At 48.8% G+C, this 20,522-nt stretch overlaps 1 protein-coding gene across 1 annotated transcript in view; it reads right to left on the minus strand.

The window, feature by feature from the left end:
- PRMT8 (protein arginine methyltransferase 8) overlaps positions 1-7,564 on the minus strand; it is an 88,155-nt gene extending 80,591 nt beyond the window's left edge. The window contains exon 1 of the mRNA XM_060684117.2: positions 7,426-7,564. Within this exon, the coding sequence (XP_060540100.2) occupies positions 7,426-7,500 (75 nt within the window). The 5' untranslated portion in view covers positions 7,501-7,564. The remainder of the gene's footprint in view (positions 1-7,425) is intronic.
- Positions 7,565-20,522: the final 12,958 nt, after the last annotated feature.

Genomic DNA, 20,522 nt, shown 5'->3' on the forward strand with positions numbered 1-20,522 from the left:
CAGTGAATTAGTGCTTACAGACAACCAGAGGTGAGTCCCAACAAAAGCATCTGACAAAACTCGCTTTCCAAATGTAAATGTGCAGGGTTTTTTTTTTTAAAGAAACAAGCGAGAAGAGAAATAAGGGGGAAAAGTGGGGGAAATGCATGAAAACAGTTCTTGAGTGACATAAGGGAAAGGGGAAGGTTCCCCTCGCAGATATGTGCTAGTCGTTCCTGACTCTAGGGGGCGGTGCTCATCTCCGTTTCAAAGCCGAAGAGCCAGCGCTGTCCGAAGACGTCTCTGTGGTCATGTGGCCAGCATGACTCAACGCCAAAGGCGCATGGAACGCTGTTACCTTCCCACCAATGGTGGTCCCTATTTTTCTACTTGCACTTTTTACAAGGTTTCGAACTGCTAGGTTGGCAGAAGCTGGGACAAGTCACGGGAGCTCACCCCTGTTACGCGGCACTAGGGATTCGAACCGCTGAACTGCCGACCTTTCGATCGACAAGCTCGTCGTCTTAACCACTGAGCCACCGCGTCCCCTTTTGAGTGACATAATGTATGGTTAACGTTCCTTCCATTTCCTTATTCAAATTCTTCCTGCAAAGAGAACAAGGCTAAGGGAAGAATCTTAGAATCATAGAAAGTGCGATGGGCAGGGAAGGCTCTTAGAGATCATCTACTCCAACCCTTTGCTCAGTGCTGGGGTCCACTAAATTATACCTAACAGGTGGATCTCCAGCCCGTGGTCATAAATCCCCCGTGAGGGCAACCCATTGTCTTCTTCACCAGATCTTTGGCCTACTCAGCACCTTGCCAATTCAGGAAGTTCTTCCTTATACCCAACTTAAACCTCCTTCCTTCTCTTTTTAACCTTCTCTCTTTTTCTTCTCTCCGTCTTGACCAAGACCAAGCTTGTCCCTGTTGCATCAGACAGTCTTTGTAGACCACCCTGGAAACAACAAAAGACCATGGTGCCTCTGCCAGCGAAAATGGAGCTCGGGAGGGCTGCGTGCTCCGTTTTCGTTGGTAGAGCATTGCAGGAGTCCGTTGCAGCCGAAAACGGCGCTCGGGACCCCCTTTTCGCTGGTAGAGCACTTGGGCCCCCAACACGAGTGACGTCAAGCTAGCCATGCCCACCCTGGCCACGCCCACCCCAGCCCTCCCCCCCAGGTCAAACACAACCTGATGCGGCCCTCAATGAAATCGAGTTTGACACCCCCTGTTGTAGACCATTCTAGAAACTCCCTCTGGCCTCCTCGTTTGCCATTTAAATAGGAGTAGCTTTCACCATTCCTCCACTTTCGATTCTCAGTTCAACCTGTCCCAGTTCAGTTCCCAGAAGTGAGCATCATTGCCCATCACAGTTTATTTAGCGACCGTTCAAAGTTACGATGGCACTGGAAAATGTGTGACTCGTGACCGTTTTTCACACTTATAACCGTTGCAGCATCCCCACGGTCACACGTGATCAAAATTCAGATGCTCGGACAACTGACTTGTATTTATGATGGTTGCAGTGTCCCGGGAGTGTGCGGGGGGGAGCAGGGTCACTTGATCCCCTTTTGCGACCTTCTGACAAACCAAGTCAACGGGGAATCCAGATCCGTTGAACAACCCTCGTCCCTAACTTAACAAATGCCATGATTCACTTAACAACAACGTTCTGGCAAGAAAAGTCGTACAATGGGTCGTACAAACTCACTTAACAAATGCTTCACTTATAGCAACATAAATGTTGGGCTCAGTTGTGGTCGTAACTTGAGGACCACCTGTATTCCCGCTACACAGAGCGAGAACCCAGCGGTGAGTTTCCAATGTTGTTACCACCAGTTCTCCATGCACATATGCTTCGCATGCTGGTGCACCTTCACCCACAATCTCTGCTACCGGCTCACCCCAACCGATACGAACCGGCTGAATCCCACCTCTGGGGTAACCATTCCCTCTCATGATCAGACAGGATGCCTTTGCAAACGCAGCCAATATTGCAATGGCTTTTTATGCTACCGCGTCACGTAGCTTGCTCGTGATTATGCTCGTGGTTGACTAGAATCCTAGGTCTCCTCCCCACCACCCCCCATGCATCTCCTCCAACCAGGCCTTTCCAAAACCATCCCTATGGATTTGAGGGTTTTTATTCCCTCAGACCAGTGATGGGTTCCTCCCGGTTCGCCCCGATTCAGCCGAGCCAGTAGCAGTGACGATATGACGTCACTGAACCGGTTCTCTTTGTTCGGGAGCTGGGCGCTCCCACCCTCCCCCCACGCTATTCTTACCTTTTATTTGGCCCCGCCCCCAATCTATTCGCTGCCTCCCGAGTCCCAGCTGATCGGCTAGAAGGAAAAAAACTGTTTTTTTCCTTTTCCTTGCCGCAGGGCTTCAAAGGGCCGCCCTACAGCTGATCAGTGTTAAAAGGCAGTGTGGCGGTAGACCAGTGCCTCCAAGAACAAATGGGTAGACCGATACAGCTCTGCAAGCAGTTAAAAGCCTGGTAGATCAGTACCTCTGCTAAATCCTAAAGAATTGTCACATGACCATCAAACCACGCCCACAAAATAAGCCACGCCCACAGAACTGGTAGTAAAAAAAATTTAGAACCCACCCCTGCCTCAAACCCAGATGCAGGAGCTCTTAGCCCAACAGTCAAGCCTCGTCCGGCCATTTTGAACTGGGATTGGAAGCATCTATGATGAGCACCTTTTGGGTGTGATTGTCCCAAAGGTGATTTTTTTTTTTTCAAGAGGCAACTGGACTTTCTTGTTTGTTTGTTTTTTTCTTTTGAGGACGTTTCGCTCCTCACCCAAGAAGCTTCTTCAGCTCTGATTGGATGGTGGGAGAATGGAAGGATTTATTATTCCTTGCAGCCAGCTGGTCATTTGCATCCTTTTAGAGGGTCATTGAAGCACTTGGAAGTTAATCTGTGTCCTCAGGGTCACCTGAGGAGTGCAAATGGGTGTGGAGCCTTCCTGGCTGTAGGATATTTTCCATCCTGTGTCCCTTCACTGTTGAACGCAGGTGCTGGCCATTGGGGATGAGTCTGTGCTGTCTGCATCTCGAACTGAAATGCAAATGCTTCCTATAGTCTGCAAAAATTGCTCGTGATTATGCTCATGGTTGACTACTTTTACTTTACTTTACCTTTATTTGATTTATATACCGCCCTACTCCCGAAGGACTCAGGGCGGTGAACAGCCAAGATAAAATACAGATAATACAAATATTTAAAAAATCCCTTAAAATTATTAAATATTTCGGCCGAAACACAGATTAAAACACCCAATTTATAAAATCACGAATTAAAAAATTTAAAAATTTAAAAGATGGGAGTTAGGCCAGGCCAGCTTGCTGAAATAGAAAAGTTTTGAGAGCACGGCGAAACGTGCGCAGGTCCGGGATCTTCCGTAAAAATACATACATACAAAATTTAAAAAGCAGAGATAAAATCAAATTAAATAGTTTGGCCCAGACAGATTTAAAACCCCAATCGATTTAAAACAAATTTAAACTTTGAATATTAAAAATACTAAAAAAATATTAAGAAATATTAAAAATGTTTAAAAAGAGGGAGAAAGTTAGGCTAGACTAAGTTTTAGAATCCTAGGTCTTCCCGCCCTCCCGTGCATCTCCTCCAACAGGACACAGGACACAGATCAACCTCCAGGTGACCTCAACGACTTGCTAAACCAATGCAAATGACCAGCTGTCCGCAAGGAGTATAAATCCTTCCCTTCCCCCATCATCCAGTCAGAGCTGAAGAAGCTTCTTGGATGAGAAGCGAAACATCTTCAAAAAAAACAAAAAAACAAGGAAGTCCAGTTGCCTCCTGAAAAAGCACCTTTGGGACAACCCTGACCTGAAGAACGACTGAGAATCTCTACCGACTTTGGGTGCGATTGTTCAACCAGTTGCGAATTTATTCCGCGCTGTACCTTCGGGCCCATATTTAGCCACCTGTCCCAGAAGGATGTCACGAGAGATGCCCTCAAATGCTTCTCTGCAATCAAAATATATATTTATCCACAGCTTTCCATTGGTTAACCCAGTCTAAACACACGGGACCAAAAAAGAGGTCATATTAGGAAGACACAAGGTATTCTCGACAAACTCATCCTGACAACAGTAGTATCTTCTCAGTATCCCCTGCTTGGCAACTTGCTCTATCTTGTAACTTGCTAATACTAGATCAGGGAATGTCAAACTCGATTTCATTGAGGGCCGCATCAGGGTTACATTTGACCTCGGAGGGCTGGGGGGGGGCGGCATGTCCATGGTGGGCATGCCCAGCTCGGGGGCGGGGGGGGGCACCTGTGGTGGTCAAGTACTAAGGCAGGACTTCTCTGAGACCCTCCCTCACTCTCATTATAATCTCCTTCCTTCCTCTCTCCCTCTCTCCCTCCCTCCTGTCCTTCCTTCCTCAGTGGTGGGATTCAGCCGGTTCTGTCCGATTCAGACGAACCGGTAGTGCCGACTGTGGAAAGCCACGCCCACCCGCTCAGACATAATGCCGTCCTATTTAGCCATGCTTTGGAGGCTGTGTGCATGCACGGGAGGCACACATGCAAACAAGGAACATGCGTGGAAGTCTGAGTATGCGTGGAAGGTGGCGCTTGCACACTCACATTTGCGAACCGGTAGGGAAGGAAGTGAATTCCACCTCTGCCCGAGCTCCATTTTCACTGGCAGAGACACCGCAGGCCAGTCCTTTGCTGGTTCCAGGCTGGCCCTGTGAGCCAGATCTAAGCACCCTGCAGGCCTTGAGTTCGACACCCCATGCTCAGATGGTCTGTAGCTTTCCAGCTGCTCCTCCTTCCCTTCTGAGTATCCTACAGGACAGCAGTCCCCAACTTTTTGGGGGCACCGGGGACCGGTTTCGTGGAAGACAATTTTTCCACGGACCATGGGGGTGGGGGAGGAGGAACGTGCATGCCCAGTTTACGGAGAAAGGGTGGGGTTCATACTCCTATGAGAATCTGATACCGGATGATCTGAGGTGGAGCTGAAACTGTGATGCTAGTAGTGCTGTGAAACATCTGCAAATACAGATGATGCTTTGCTCGCCCGCCAGCTGATCAGGTGTGCAGCCCACTTACTAACAGGCCATGGATCAGGACCGGTCCCTGGCCTGAGGGTTGAGGACCCTCGCTACAGAACAGCAGTGCATTTTGGAAATGCTTACCACCGGTTCGCCTCGCGCACATGTGCACGCTCACTTCATGCATGAGCACTCCTTCTGTGCATGCACCCGGCCTTCCACACATGCCACTTTGCTCGCTCATGCACGCGCCTTGCACACATGTGCCCAGCCTCAAAAACATGGCTAAATAGAACATCTTTATGCTGGGGTAGGTAGGCAGTCGCCGCTACCAGTTCGCACAAACTGTTCCAAACCGGCTGAATACCACTATCTGCTATAAAAGGAACTCTTTCAAAATATAGAGCTATAATTTCTATCACATGAAGGAGCAGATGTAAAAAAAAACAAACCCCAAAAAACACCAAAGTCCAGTTTATGCCCCCTTAACTCATTTTCAAGGCAAACATATTTAATTCCTGGCTTCCTCTTTATGACCGTGCTGCATTCAGAAAGTAACGGTTCAGAAAACATAACCAGAATAAAATATTCTTTCTCCTCTCAAGCAGTGGTGGGTTGGCCACGGTTCGCACCGGTTCTATAAAACCGGTAGTAAAACCGGCGGGAGGCTTCGTCCACCAACTCCCGACGTCATCAAAATGCTTCTGCGCTTGTGCAGAAGAGTGCGCGGCCTCATTGCGAACCGGTAGTAAAGGTAAGTAGAACCCACCCCTGCTCTCAAGATACCAGAATTCAATCAAAAAGGATTCACAGTGAGTTCAAAACCGAACAACAATTTGATTCATGGCTGCTAAAGAGCTGGTATCCGTTTCTGGTTCAGACAAATCTTAAGAGAATCAAGATCTATAATCAGAAAGGCTGCAGACAGAAGAGCTAAATTTGGAGAGCGGGGGGGGGGGCACGTACTTTGTTACATTCAGGGCAATTCTTGGCCCAAGACGATGGGATTCTTTTCGTTACAGTCACAATCCGCATTGGCATTGACATTTGAACTGAGCTCTAATAATAACCCAAAGAGATGATTTTTCTTTTTTTTAAAAAAAAAGCACGCATTAAAAAAAAAAAAATCACCTGCAATCCTTGCCCCCTAAAAATCGCCTTAATCCCAATTTTCCAACTACAGTTGGTAGCCACGTGTGAAATCCGAGATAGATCGGATGGCAGTGCCTTTATGCTTCGGTTAGATCAAAGATACCTTCTTTCTGGGTGGCATCTCCATTTCTGAAGTGGAAGTTTTGTGTGGGTTAAGAAGCAGCGGAAGAATCACAAAGATGTTAAGTGTGGGGGGGATGAGAAAAGCATTCACCCCGGGTCACCTTTATAAGGATTACAATTGTGTGTTTTCCTTTGGCTTGGGGAAGAGCAATAACATATTCCCAACAGGATCTCGGCCACAAGACTGAGAGCTTTGCGTGCAACATTGGCTAGACTTCACTCCAGCTGTTGCAGATTATATTCCTTTGCATCATTCTTCCCAGTCAAAGAGTAGCGAAACCCAAGAATCGGGGCACGATACATCATCCAACTGACAATCTTATTAAAACCACCAATACGTTTCTGCTAGGGGAAAGGGGGTTCGCCCCCCACCCCCAGCCCCGCAGACCCCGGTGTACCAAATAAATCCCTGCAGAACCGCGAGACCTCAATGACATTTCTTCCACCGCTGCTCTCTCTCTCTCTCTCTCTCTCTCTCTCTCTCTCTCTCTCTCTCTCTCTCTCTCTCTCTCTCTCTCTCTCTCTCTCTCAAAGGATTACAGATGTGCCACCACCTGCCTCGCCGGTGCTATTTTTAACTTCCCTCTACTACAGCCGCTGCCTCGCAGCCATTAGCACCTCTCTTCCCTTTTTTTTTTTTTTGATGTATTGCTTCAATTAGCTTCTCCAGATGCTTCTGCTCCCATTTCCTCAGTTCACGGGAGTTCAGAAAGCTTTCCTGCATTGAAGTCGTGGGGAGGGAGAAGCAGGCAAGGCCACCGTGCCGGGAGAAGAAGAAGGCAAAGCAACGCGCTCCCCAAGCAGGGCAAGAGAAACTCCTTGAACCCCGGTGCTAAGTTTCGGGAAGGGCTACGAAAGGTGGGATCCAGCGGGGTAGAGAAGACACGCGCACACGCATACACACATACACAGAGAGAGAGAGACATACGAGTCAGCGCTCGGATTCAAGAGGCGTCCTTCTGGGTTCAGCACCCTGGACAGCTCCGCCGCCGGATACCGAGGCCGGCCCGGGACTAGACGAGACGAGACGCCGGATTTTGGCCGCTTTGCCGGCGGCTTCCCCGGCGGTGCCTCGGGCTCTCCGCAGCCGGGAGCGAAGAAACGGCCAAGCGGCGCCGCTGGCTACCTACCTCGGCGTTCTCGGTGGCGTTCTCCGCCATTTTCCTCCGGAGGAGCAGGCAGCGGGACGAATGTTTCATGCCCATAAGAGCGTCCCTTTCCCGTGCCCGCAGACGGCGCCCAGCGAGCGGCTCCGCTCTGAGCCAGCCGAGCCAGCGCCGCGAGCCGCCGCCTCCTCCTCCTCTTTCTCCTCCTCCTCTTTCCTCCTCCTCCTTTCCTCCTCCTCCTCCTTCTCTTCCTCCTTCTCCTCCTCCTCCTCCTCCTCCTCTTCGTCTTCCTCCTTCTCCTTCTCCTTCTTCTCTACCTCCTGTTCCTCCTCCTCCTCTTCGTCTTCCTCCTTTCCTCCTCCTCCTTTCCTCCTCCTCCTCCTTCTCTTCCTCCTTCTCCTTCTCTTCCTCTTCTTCCTTCTCCTCCTTCTCCTCTTCGTCTTCCTCCTTCTCCTTCTCCTCCTCCTCCTCCTCCTCCTTCTCTACCTCCTCTTTCTCCTCCTTCTCTTCCTCTTCCTCCTCCTCCTCCTCCTTCTCTACCTCCTCTTCCTCCTCCTCCTCTTCGTCTTCCTCCTTCTCCTCCTCCTCCTTCTTCTCTACCTCCTCTTCCTCCTCCTCCTCTTCGTCTTCCTCCTTCTTCTCCTCCTCCTCCTCCTTTTCTACCTCCTCTTCCTCCTCCTTCTCTTCCTCTTCTTCTTCCTCCTCCTTCTCTACCTCCTCTTCCTCCTTCTCCTCCTCTTCCTCCCCCCCGCCCGCCTCTCCCTCCTCTGTTTCCCCCGCAAGGTCGCTGGCGCTCGGGATGAGTTGTCCCAGGCCGCCCCCTGCGGAGGGGATCCCAGCCCAGCTGAACTGAGCCGAGGCCGGGAGTCCTCGCCTGCTCGCCTTCCTCCTCGTCTCTCCCCCCCCACCCACCCACCCACCTCCTCTGGCTCCTTGGCCCCGCCGGACTGCTGTCCCGCGAAAGGCGCGGTGGAGATGGGGAAGCTTTCTAGGTCAGCCCGGCTGCGGCTCCCGCCTCCCTGCTGCGGACTGGAACCGCGCTCCTAAATCAGAGGAGGCTCCCACCCCGACTCCCGGGCCTGTCCCGTCCGCCTCCCCGGCGAGACTGTCCCCATCGGAGACCCTCCGCCCAACCCCGGGACCTTTCCCTGAAGCGGCCCCCGAGCAGCTGGAGGGCTCTGGAAGTGGAGCTCGGAAGGGCCTTCCCGGCCCGAATGGGAGCCTGTGGAGCCCCCCCCCCCACCTTTCCCACCCACCCCCCCGCCTTAGCCGGACGGTCTTGTCGCCGTTGGTACGATTGTGACCAACGCCGCTGTCCTGACTGCGGACCTGGAGCGGCGTAGTAAGCGAGTTAATAGAGTGAGCCTCTGAAGGACCCCCCCCCTCGCCTAGTGATTGCACCAACGGACAAGGAAGAGCCCTCCGCCACCACCACACGCCCACCCCCCAAGTGAAGGGAAAGGCACTCTTCATCCGGGATAGCCTCCCTCCCCTGGATGGAAGCCAAAGGCCAGAAAATGCCCCCCCCCACTAGCCCACCCTTTGAAAGAACAGAGCGGGGGTCCTTCACAGGCTCTCCCTGCTGGATGCAGCAGAAGCCATCTGCATGCCCTTTTAACGCTGCCGTGGTTCCACTTTCTCAAAAAAAATCAGGGGTGAAATCCAGCAGGTTCTGGAGAACCGGTAGCGGAAATGTTGAGTAGTTCAGAGAAACCGGCAAATACCACCTCTGGCTGGCCCCAGAGTTTGGGGTGGGAATGGGGATTTTGCAATATCCTTCCCCTCAGGAGTGGGGAGGGAATGGGGATTTTGCAAAATCCTTCCCCTCAGGAGTGGGGAGGGAATGGGGATTTTGCAGTCAGTATCCTTCCCCTGCCACGCCCACCAAGCCACACCCACAGAACCGGTAGTAAAAAAAAAATTGGATTTCACCACTGCAAAAAAAAAAAAATGTTTGCTCTCTTCAAGGGGAAATAGCTGGTTTCCTTTTGCCTTTAGCCCAAAATCAGGAGACTGAAAGAGCTTAGCTTTTTGCAGGTCTGGGACAGCTGAGAACGGAGACTGGGAAACCCACTTTTCTCCCACAAAAACCCCTCTCAACCGTTTATCTCCTGCTCCCATCCCGAAGCTGGGTTGCTATTCCTCCTTCTCCCCCACCCCCACTCCGCCTCACCTGCTCCCTCTCCCCTTCTGGTGGCCCCAGTTAATACAGACTGGACCTGAGAGCATTCCCAGATTTAGTTCTCAGCAATGCCCATCACTTTCTGTAATGTGTGAACGGTTTGGGGGTGGGGGAGAAGGGGGACAGAGAGGTTGCCTAGGAAACCATCAGAGAAGAGAGAGACAGGCGCCCCCAGTGGCTTAATGGTCAGAAGAAGTAAGTTCAAAAGGAATTGCCCCAGGGGTGAAATCCACAAAGTTCTGACAGGTTCTGGAGAACCGGTAGCGGAAATTTTGAGTAGTTCAGAGAACCGGGAAATACCATCTCTGGCTGGCCCCCGAGTCGGGTGGGAATGGAGATTTCGCAGTATCCTTCCCCTGCCATGCCCACCAAGCCACGCCCACAGAACCGATAGTAAAAAAAATTTGGATTTCACCACTGAGTTGCCCTCATGGATCAAGTACATCATTAAAGGTGGGGGTGGGTGGGAAGTTTGGGTTTTCAGATTTGCATGATTCTGTTCGTGTAGCTTTAAAGGTAAAAGTTTCTCCTATCTAGTAGTTTCCAACTCTAGGGGGCAATGCTCACCTTCGTTTCTTAGCTAAAGGAGCCACCGTTGTCCCAAAGACAATTCCGTGCTCACATGGCCAGAATTACTATATGCCAAAGGCACGCAGAACGCAGTGGTACCTATTTATCTACTTGCATTTCCATGCTTTTGAACTGCTAGGTGGGCAGGAGCTGAGGTGAGGATGGGAGCTCACCCCATCGCATGGTGCTTAGGGTCTCGAACCCAGGCTGTCAGCTTTCCAACTGACAAACTCAGCCTCTTTAACTCTGAGCCATCATGCCTCTAATGTATCTTTAAAAGGTAAAGGTTCCCCTCGCACATATGTGCTAGTTGTTCCTGACTCTAGGGGGCGGTGCTCATCTCCGTTTCAAAGCCGAAGAGCCAGCGCTGTCCGAAGACGTCTCCGTGGTCATGTGGCCGGCATGACTCAACACCAAAGGCGCACGGAACGCTGTTACCTTCCCACCAAAGGTGGTCCTATTTTTTCTACTTGCATTTTTTAACGTGCTTTCAAACTGCTAGGTTGGCAGGAGCTGGGACAAGTCACGGGAGCTCACCCCATTACGCGACGCTAGGGATTCGAACCGCTGAACTGCCGACCTTTCAATCAACAAGCTCAGCATCTTAGCCACTGAGCCACCGCATCTCTATAAATGTATCTTTACAATCCAGTAAATCAAGTAAAATTTGTTCTTCTTGTTGTCTCTTTTTCTGGCCTACCCAGGAGAACTGACACTTCTCTTCTAGAGCAGAACTGGTTTAAGGCTGCTCAACAGGTCCTTGAAAAGGCAGCGCTTATGGAAGCTGAATCATTAAAGCAAGACAACCCAAGCAGATGAACCAAATAAGAGTAGCACAGTTAGTCACTGACCTCAATATTTTTTCCTTGGCTTTCTGTAGACTGGACAACGACCCTGAAGACCATCAGGGTACATCCTGCTGGCTTGAACCTGGCTGAAGCTCCTCGTGGCTTTGCTAGTCATAAATCCAGATTGTAATCTCAGAATGGAAGCCCTTCCAACCGTCGATGCTATCCACTCACCCCTTGCAACCTCTCGGGTTTTAATTTCGATGAGTTTTCCTTCTGGCTTTGTGCCAGTTGCTTTCCGGCAATTATGTATTTTTCCCTTTGGAAACTCCTGTTCCTCGTGGATCTCCTGCAATACCATCGGAGCCCCGTGTTGTGGTCCGCCAGCAGCCTGCGGAGCTGGCAGCGGAGTCGGACAGCGATGAGGCTGAGGAAGAACAGGGGCCAGTCCTGGAGGCTGGGGAAGGCCCGGATGAGGGCTCTGCGTCGGAGGCAGAGATGGGGCCAGGACCATCCAGGAGTGATGTGCGGACTTCGGAGCCTCCAGAGGCTGACAGTAGAGAGGCAGAGGAACAGGAGGAGCCTGTTCCTAGTGCACGCATGAGAAGAGCTGCCAGAAGGCAAGAGCAACTAAAGCAAAAAGGACAACTCGGGAGTAGGGCCAAGAGATGATTGGCCCCTCCCATAAGGCTTAAAACAGACCAGCAACAGCGTTTGGGCTTTGCCGGAAAACAACGTTGGTAGCTTCGTCTTCTTCGTCTACGTCTTGTATTTATTTTTGTATCTGTGACTTCTGAACATTTGCCAAGAAAGGCCTTTGGCAGTTTGCCTAATTAGACCAAGGTTTGCGATAGGACTGAGGAATTTGTGCTGGGAGGAATTTGCTTTAATTTAGTTGAATGACGCTGGGAATGAAGTAATTCTCAGCTGTTCGAATAAAGTTTGTTTGTTTTTTCACTGACTGATTTTCCTGCTACTTACTTGGGCCTGGGTCACAACACCCCGAGTATCTTGTGCTCCCTCCCAGCACTATTGGTGGTGTTGTGGTTGTCGCTGCTCTGTGTAGTGTTGTTTGTCCTCCTGTTTCGTAAAGCGTAATTGTCAGAGAAGGTGCAATGACTCAGCAGTTAAAGGTTGTTGAGATTGTCAACTGGAAAAGCTGACCGCCCGGGGTTTGAGACCCGAGCGCTGCATGATGGGGTGAGCTCCTATTCCTTGCTCCAGCTCCCGACCATCTAAACAGTTCGAAAGCATGCAAATGCAAGTAGATAAATAGGTACCACTTCGGTGGGAAGGTAACAGCATTCCTTGCCCCTCGGCATATAGTCATGATGGCTATATGACCACAGAAGTGTCTTTGGACAAGGATAGCTCCCTCGGCTAATGACCATCATTCCCTAGAGTCAGACACAACTGGACAGGGGAAACTTTTACCTTTACCCCAATTACCATTCGCATACAAATCGCTCAAGAGTTCCTCCTTTTAGTTGAAGTTCTCCAGATTTAAGGGGCTTGGTACTGAAGGAGAGACTATAATAGTTCAGAAGGGTATTATTTTCTATGTTTCTTACTTCTGGTTGTTCCTTTCTCTCTCTCTTTCTCTCCTTCCCTCTCCCTCTCATCTATTTCTCTAATCATCCCTTCCCCACTCTCAATTTCTATCAATCATCTATTAATCATGTATCTATATCAATGACATATTTATATCTATCTCTATTATTTATATATCTATATATTTATCTATATCCAATCTATTATATTAATCATCTATATTATCTCTATCTGCTGCCTGCCTGCCTCTCTCTCTCCACCTACTTACCTTCTCTGTCTATCTGTATCTCTCTCTCTCTCTCTCTATCTTCCGTCTGTCTACCTATCTACCAACCTACCTACCTATCTTCTGTCTGTCTCTGTCTGTCTATCTATCATCTTTGTCCATCTGTCTGTCTGTCTGTCTGTCTATCTATCTATCTATCTATCTATCTATCTATCTATCTATCTATCAATCAATCATCTTTGTCTGTCTGTCTGTCCGTCCGTCCGTCCGTCCATCCATCCATCCATCCATCCATCCATCTATCTATCTATCTATCTATCTATCTATCTTCTGTCTGTCTACCTACCTATTTTCTTTTCTGTCTATTATCTTCTGTCTGTTTGTCCGTCCGTCCATCCATCCATCCATCCATCTATCATCTTTGTCTGTCCATCTGTCCATCTGTCTTTCCGTCTGTCCGTCCATCCATCATCTATGTCTGTCCATCTGTCCGTCTGTCTATCTATCTGTCTATCTATCTATCTATCTATCTATCTATCTATCTATCTATCTATCTATCTTCTGTCTACCTACCTATTATCTTTTCTATTATCTTCTGCCTGTCTGTCTGTCTGTCTGTCTATCTATCTATCTATCTATCTATCTATCTATCTATCTATCTATCTATCTATCTATCTATCTATCTATCTATGTATCTATCTATCTATCTTTCTGTCTGTCTACCTACCTACCTATTATCTTTTCTATTATCTTGTCTGTCTGTCTGTCTGTCCATCTATCTATCTATCTATCTATCTATCTATCTATCTATCTATCTACCTCCTACTAATCCATTTAGAAACAACCCATCTTACTCACAGTGGCCGCTTCCCAAAAGTGGAAGCCCGCTTCCCTCATGCACGTCCTCTTTCTCTGAATGAATAAATCCTCCTCACCTATTCTCTCTTCAACTGGAGGGAGGCCATTTACTGTTCCAGCCTTTTGACTTATTCCCCCTGTGGGACTGTTCCAAGCTGGCATTGGCTGCAAATGTACCCCAGCTTCAGCAGAAAGTCAAACATGCCACAAGCATTGCCTGTCGCAGCCGTGGTCTCCTGCACACCTGTCCACACTTTTGCTCTTATTCTAAAGCCGCCACTATAACCGAGTACAAATTCTTGACTTTAGAAGGAGAAAGTTAGCAGCTCCTCCTGAATTCCTTGGGCAGCCTCTTGTTCGCTCTTTGGGTAGCTTGTTTGGGTAGCTCTTGGTCTTTTTTTGTTTGTCTGTCTGTCTGTTTGTTTGTTTATTCATTCATTCGTTTAGTCAAGCATGTATAATAACAAATATAAGTATAAACATGATTATGAATACATGAAATGGGGACAAATAAATGGGGACAGTAGGACAGGGACGGTAGGCACAGTGGTGTGCTTATGCATGCCCCCTTTATGGACCTCTTAGGAATGGGGTGAGGTCCACAGTAGACAGTCTAAGGTTAAAGTTTTGGGGGTTTGGGGATGAAACCACAGAGTCTGGTAGAGCATTCCAGGCGTTGACCACTCTGTTGCTGAAGTCATATTTTTTTGCAATCGAGTTTGGAGCGGTTTTCCTTGAGTTTGTATCTATTATTTCCTCGTGAAGTGTTGCGGTTGAAGCTGAAGTAGTCATTGACAGGTAGGATGTTGTAGCAGATAATTTTATGTACTACGCTTAGGTCTGACTGAAGGTGGCATAATTCTAAGTTGTCTAAGCCCAAAATTTCCCTTATGCCAATGGCATAAGGGATTCTGTTGCGAGCAGAGGAGTGAAGGACTCTTCTCGTGACATAAAACCTCTGTCCTCCCCATGAAGGTGGTTCCTCCCTCACCTTCCTCCAGCAACAAAACTTGAGAAGAAACACAACTGCCTTCTGTGTAGCAAAAGGAACCAGTCAAATCAGGCCGACACTATTCCAGAATGCGGCCGCGCGGGTGGTTATGGGCGCAACTCGTTGTGCCCACGTGACACCCCTCCTGCGCGAGCTGCACTGGCTCCCAGTGGTCTTCCGGGTGCGATTCAAGGTGTTGGTCACCACCTTTAAAGCGCTCCATGGCATAGGATCCAGGTACCTTCGAGACCGACTTCTGTCACCAACAGCCTCCCACCAGCCAGTTCGCTCCCACAGAGAGGGTCTCCTCAGGGTGCCATCGGCCAAGTTATGTCACCTGGCAACACCCAGGGGGAGGGCCTTCTCTGTGGGAGCCCCAGCCCTGTGGAATGAATTGCCCCCGGAAATGCGTAAGATCTCCGACCTCCGGGCATTTCGCTGTGCACTGAAGACCCTGCTGTTCCGCCAGGCCGGGCTATCAACATAATATTTTAAATTGGGGTATTTTAAATTTCTGGGGTTTTAAATTGAGCCGAATTTATTTAATAATTTAAAATTTTTAATTGATGTTTGTCTTGTGTTTTTAAATAGGCTGTACACCGCCCTGAGTCCTTCGGGAGAAGGGCGGTATAGAAATAAAATTATACTTATACTATTCAAGTGGCTGAGAACAGGGATTGGCAAAACACACATCATAAAATGTTAGCGTATTTATTTTTTTGTTCTGTCTCACTGGTGGGCAATTTTAATTCAAACCGGAGAATATCTCCTATCCCCTCCAACTTAAAAACATTTCCAGTGTTGGAGAATTCACAACTTCTGGAGGCAAGTCGTTCCACAGGTTAATTGTTCTGTCAGAAAATTTCTCCTTAGTTCTAAGTTGCTTCTCTCCTGGATTAGTTTCCACCCGTTGCTTCTCGTCCTGCCCTCAGGGGCTTTGTCCCCTCTTCTCTGAGACAACCCCTGAGATATTGGAATGCTGCTATCATGTCTCCCCTAGTCCTCCTTTTCATTAAACTAGACCAGGGCAGGGGTGGGTTCTAAATTTTTTTACTACCGGTTCTGTGGGCGTGGCTTATTTTGTGGGTGTGGCTTGGAGGTCATGTGACTAGGTGGGCATGGCTAGCTGGTCAGAGTCATTTCTGGAAGGTCCTCGCACTTACGACCAGTCCTTGCACTTACAACCCAACTCATTTGTTTGTTTTTAACACTGATCAGCTGTAGGGCGGCCCTTTGAAGCCCCGCGGCAAGAGTTTTAACAGTTTTTTTCCCTCTAGTCATCAGCTGGGACTCAGGAGGCAGCAATAGATTGGGGGTGGGACCAAATAAAAGGTAAGAATAACGTGGGGGGGAGGGCGGGGGGGGAGAACCAGTTCGGTGATGTCATATCGTCACTGCTACCAGCTCGGCCGAACCAGACCGAACTGGGAGGAACCCACCACTGGACCAGGGGTCAGCAACCTGTGGCTCTGGAGCCGCATGTGGCTCTTTCACACCTCTGCTGCGGCTCCCTGACACTCAAAATATGCGTCATAACCGCCAATGTGCAAAACCTGCTGGAACACGATTCATTGAGCTTTTCAACCCCCGGTAGGCCAACCCTGGATAAATCCAAGAAAAGTTATGTTTCAGAAGAAAACAGAACGTTTAATTCAACTACATATACTAGTTTTGTGGCCGCTCAAGAAATCGTCAGGCACGGGAAGGGTTTTGTGGCTCCCAGTCTTTTCTTTTCTGTGGGAAATGGGTCCAAATGGCTCTTTGAGCATTTAAAGTTGCAGACCCCTGAACTAGACATACCCAGTTCCTGAAACCGTTCATCGTACGTTTTAGCCTCCAGTCCCCTAATCATCTTTGTGGCTCTTCTCTGCACTCTTTCTAGAGTCTCCACATCTTTTTTACATCGTGGCGACCAAAACTGAATGCAGGATTCCAAGTGTGGCCTTACCAAGGCCTTATAAAGGTTTATTTATTTAGGTTCTATTTAATTGGGCCAAACTATGTTATAATAATAATTTTAATTAGCAATTTTATGATGTTTGTGTGTCTATATTTTTCTTGACTGTACACCGCCTTGAGTCCTACGGGAGAAAGGCGGTATAGAAATATAATAAATAAATAAAATAAATAAAGTGGTATAATTCATTGGTTGCGAAGTGCTTCTCTGTGGATTGTGCCTAGTCTCCTCACCTTCTTCAATTTTTTTTCACATCTATTCTGAAATGCTTCATCTTTCCGAGCGGGTTTTTTAGCTCCTCTTGCGGAACTGCTGGGTTAGTGCTTTCTAATTTGGAAAAGAAAAGACCAAAAAAAAAAAAGCCTTCTGAGATCATTGGCATTCCAAGCATCCTTGCTTGGTGTCACACTGTGGCTGAGGCAGGAGGACCGACATTTATCAAAAGATAAAGCTAGACTTTTGTTTCCGAATGCATCTCAGCCACCTTCCTGAAGGGGAGGGAGGAGGCGGTAGTGATGATGGTAAGGAGTTTAGTTCTCCGGCGATTATCGGATCTCCTCCGTGGAAAACGGTCTCAGCCTTCCTTTCTTCTCTGTTCTCTTCTCTGCACTCACTCCGAGTGCTCAGGGGAAAAAAAAAATGCGACGGAACCTCATATTACCTGGAACAAATTGCAGCTGTCCTATTTTGCAAGTCCCCTGTTCCTAAGTAGCTAAGGATAATGCCTCCTCCTCGCCTCTTTCTTAATGCAATAGATGTGTGTGCGCGCACACGTGTGCTTCCAGCAGTGTCCAGTGCATCTGCTAATAGTGGGGGGGGGGCATGAGGAGGAGGAGGAAGAGGAGAAAGAGGAAGAAAAGAAAGAGGAGGAGGAAGAGAAAAAGGAGAAAGGAGGAGGAGGAGGAGGAAGAGGAGGAAGAAGAAGAAAAGAAAGAGGAGGAAGAGAAAGAGGAGAAAGGAGGAGGAGGAGGAGGAAGAGGAGGAGGAAGAGAAAGAGGAAGAGAAAGAGAAGGAGAAGAGGAGGAGGAAGAAGAAGAAGAAAAAGGGGGAGGAGGAGGAAGTGGAGGAAGAGGAAGAAAAGAAAGAGAAGGAGGAAGAGAAAGAGGAGAAAGGAGGAGGAAGGAGGAAAGAGGAAGGAGGAGGAAGAGAAAGGGGAGGAGGAAGAGGAGAAGGAAGTGGAGGAGGAGGAGGAAGAAGAGGAGGAAGAGAAAGAGAAGGAGAAGAGGAGGAGGAAGAAGAAGAAGAAAAAAGGGGAGGAGGAGGAAGTGGAGGAAGAGGAAGAAAAGAAAGAGAAGGAGGAAGAGAAAGAGGAGAAAGGGTGAGGAGGATGGGGAGGAGGGAAGAGGAGGAAGAGGAGGAGGAAGAGAAAGAGAAGGAAGAGAACGATAAGGAAAAGGAGGAAGAAGAAAAAGAAAGAGGAGGAAGAGGAAGAGGAGGAAGAGGAAGATAAGGAAATGGAGGAAGAAGAGAAGAAGAAAAAGAAAGAGGAGGAGGAAGCAGAAGAGGAAGAAAGAGGAGGAAGAGAAGAAAGGAGGAGGAGGAGGAAGGGGAGGAGGAAGAGGAGGAGAAAGAAAAGAAAGAGGAGAAAGGAGGAAGAGAAAGAGAAGGAAGAGAGTGAGTGTGTGTCCTGGTTGTGAACAATCATGGGGGGGGCAGGAAGCTGGGGAAGGATAAATTCCCTATCCCAACTGTCCAGTGCACCTGCTACTAGTGAGGGGAGGAGGAGGAGGAGGAGGAGGGAGGGAGGGAGTGTCCTGTTGTGTGAACAATCACAAAGGTGGAGTGGGGGGGAGGGACAGGATGCTGGGTTCGGACAGACGGCAATTAGGGACAAACTCCCTACCCCACCTGCTCTTCCTTCGGCTGCTTCTCCATTTGGTCCTCCAGGCTATCCATCTTCTTCTCTGGGTTATTTCAACCATCTTCTAAGTTTTGATCCGAAAGTAATGCGTGACTTTTTAGGTCATCCCCTTTTAAAGTCTAAAAGGAAGGCCGGGGGGGTTGTTTTTCTCTCCCCCACCACCACTCCTGCCCCCTTCTTCTCCCAAATGAGTCCTGCTTCACTGGATTCTCGTCTGTCTTTGCTCCGGGCACCTCTTTGCCAATGTGTCCCCCCCACCCACTCACTCTCCTCCAATGCAAACCACTCTCCTTCTCATGCGGTGCTAGTGATAGCCCAGCGATGCTCCTCCTTAGACGCACACATTCACTCCCTCTCGTTTCCCTCCATTCGTCCACACTGAAGATGCGGAAGACGTGAGGATCTTCAAGCAAGGAAAAACCATCTTTGACTCAGTTGTTCAAACGCCGATTGACGTTCCTCCCTTCAATAGATCGGAGCCAACTGGGTCGATTTAATTTAAGGCCTTTGTTTGGATTTCTCACCCTTCCACCCTAGCTAGCTGAACGCTTCAAAACAGACAGAGAAGCATTAATCGGATGATCAGAGGAGACGACAACCCCTGTGAAAGCAGTGATGAGGATTGGCAAATGGGATCGGATGCAAGGGAAAAAGCAAAGGATGTCTTGCCAATGGACAAGGGTTAGGACATTACCGAGGTTGGCCCCCAAACATATCCCTGGACTTTCTACTCTGTCCTGGACTCTGGGCAAAGATGGGCCAGGTCAACCAGCTAGTACAATTTATCAGTTGTTATTTATACGTGTATAAAGAGAAATTTCCTGACGGTTAGAACAATTAACCAGTGGAACAACTTGCCTCCAGAAGTTGTGAATGCTCTAACAGTGGAAGTTTTTAAGATGTTGGATAACCATTTGTCTGAAGTGGTGTAGGGTTTCCTGCCTAGGCAGGGGGTTGGACTAGAAGACCTCTAAAGGTCTCTTCCAACCCTGTTGTCCCAAAGGTGTTTTTTTTCCCCCAAGAGGCAACTGGACTTTCTGGTTTTTCTTTGAAGACGTTTCGCTTCTCATTCGAGAAGCTTCTTCAGCTCGGACTGGATAGTGTGGAATGGAAGGATTTATACTCCTTGCAGACAGCTGGTCATTTGCATCCTTTTAGAGGGTCGTTGAGGCTGCTTGGAGGTTTATCGGTGTCCTCAGGGTCTCGCCTGAGTGGTGCAAATGGGTGTGGAGCCTTCTTGGAACTGCTGAAAGGACTGTGTTGTAGACCGGAGATAGATGATGTCGTATCCCTCCCCATCTGTTGAGGGAGGGCAGTTCAGTTTTGCAAAGATGGCCTTTTTGACCCCTCTTTCAAACCAGCCATCCTGTCACTGCATTTTTGTATTTACCAGATGAGCTCTTATTTTTGAACTTTCAGACTTACCGTAGCTTGCCAAGTTCTTATCAGTTAGTGTTGTGGCTCCGTTGCCTGAGCCTGGGCTATCGACAGATGCAGACTCTGAGAGTGAGGGAGAGGAGTTGGCAAGGCCTCCCTCTCCAGGACCCTCCTCTCTGGCAATGCCTCCGGAGCCACAGGTGGACAGCGACGAAGGAGATAAGTGCTGGCTGGACCCTCGCCAGAGGCGCAGGGAGAAGCGTGCGCAGCAGAGGGGAAGGCGTGCCAGAGATTAGCTGAGTCACTGGACCACACCCCACAGGGTATAAATGTGGGTGTGGTGGCCGGTTCAGTTTGTGACAAGCAAAAACTAGAAATGATCCATGATCTCTGCGTTACTGGACTTTGCCTGCTTTATCGGACTGCATTTGGATTAATCCTTGTATTGTTGAAAACTCTGCCTGTTTTATCGGAATGCTGGCAGTCTAATCTTTGTGTGAGTAAAGTCTGAATTGGCAGCTAGCCACTGGGTTGCTGCCAGCTTTATTTTCAAAGAATTTTGTCGTGTGGCTTATTAACTCCGGGCCGTCTGTGAGGGTGCGTGAGTGGAACGGGGACAGAACAGTAAGCTAACTGCGTATGTCTACATTCTTTCACTTGCTTCTAACTTTCTTTGTTCTCTGGCCAGGAGAGGTGGCCGGGAAAAGCTTTGCCAAGATGTAACTAATTAGATTAGTAAGATGCATTTATTTTCTTTATA

The sequence above is a fragment of the Pantherophis guttatus genome, chromosome 7, assembly GCF_059756535.1.
Source record: "Pantherophis guttatus breed Tessera chromosome 7, ASM5975653v1, whole genome shotgun sequence".
In the NCBI taxonomy this organism is placed as follows: Eukaryota; Metazoa; Chordata; class Lepidosauria; order Squamata; family Colubridae; genus Pantherophis; species Pantherophis guttatus.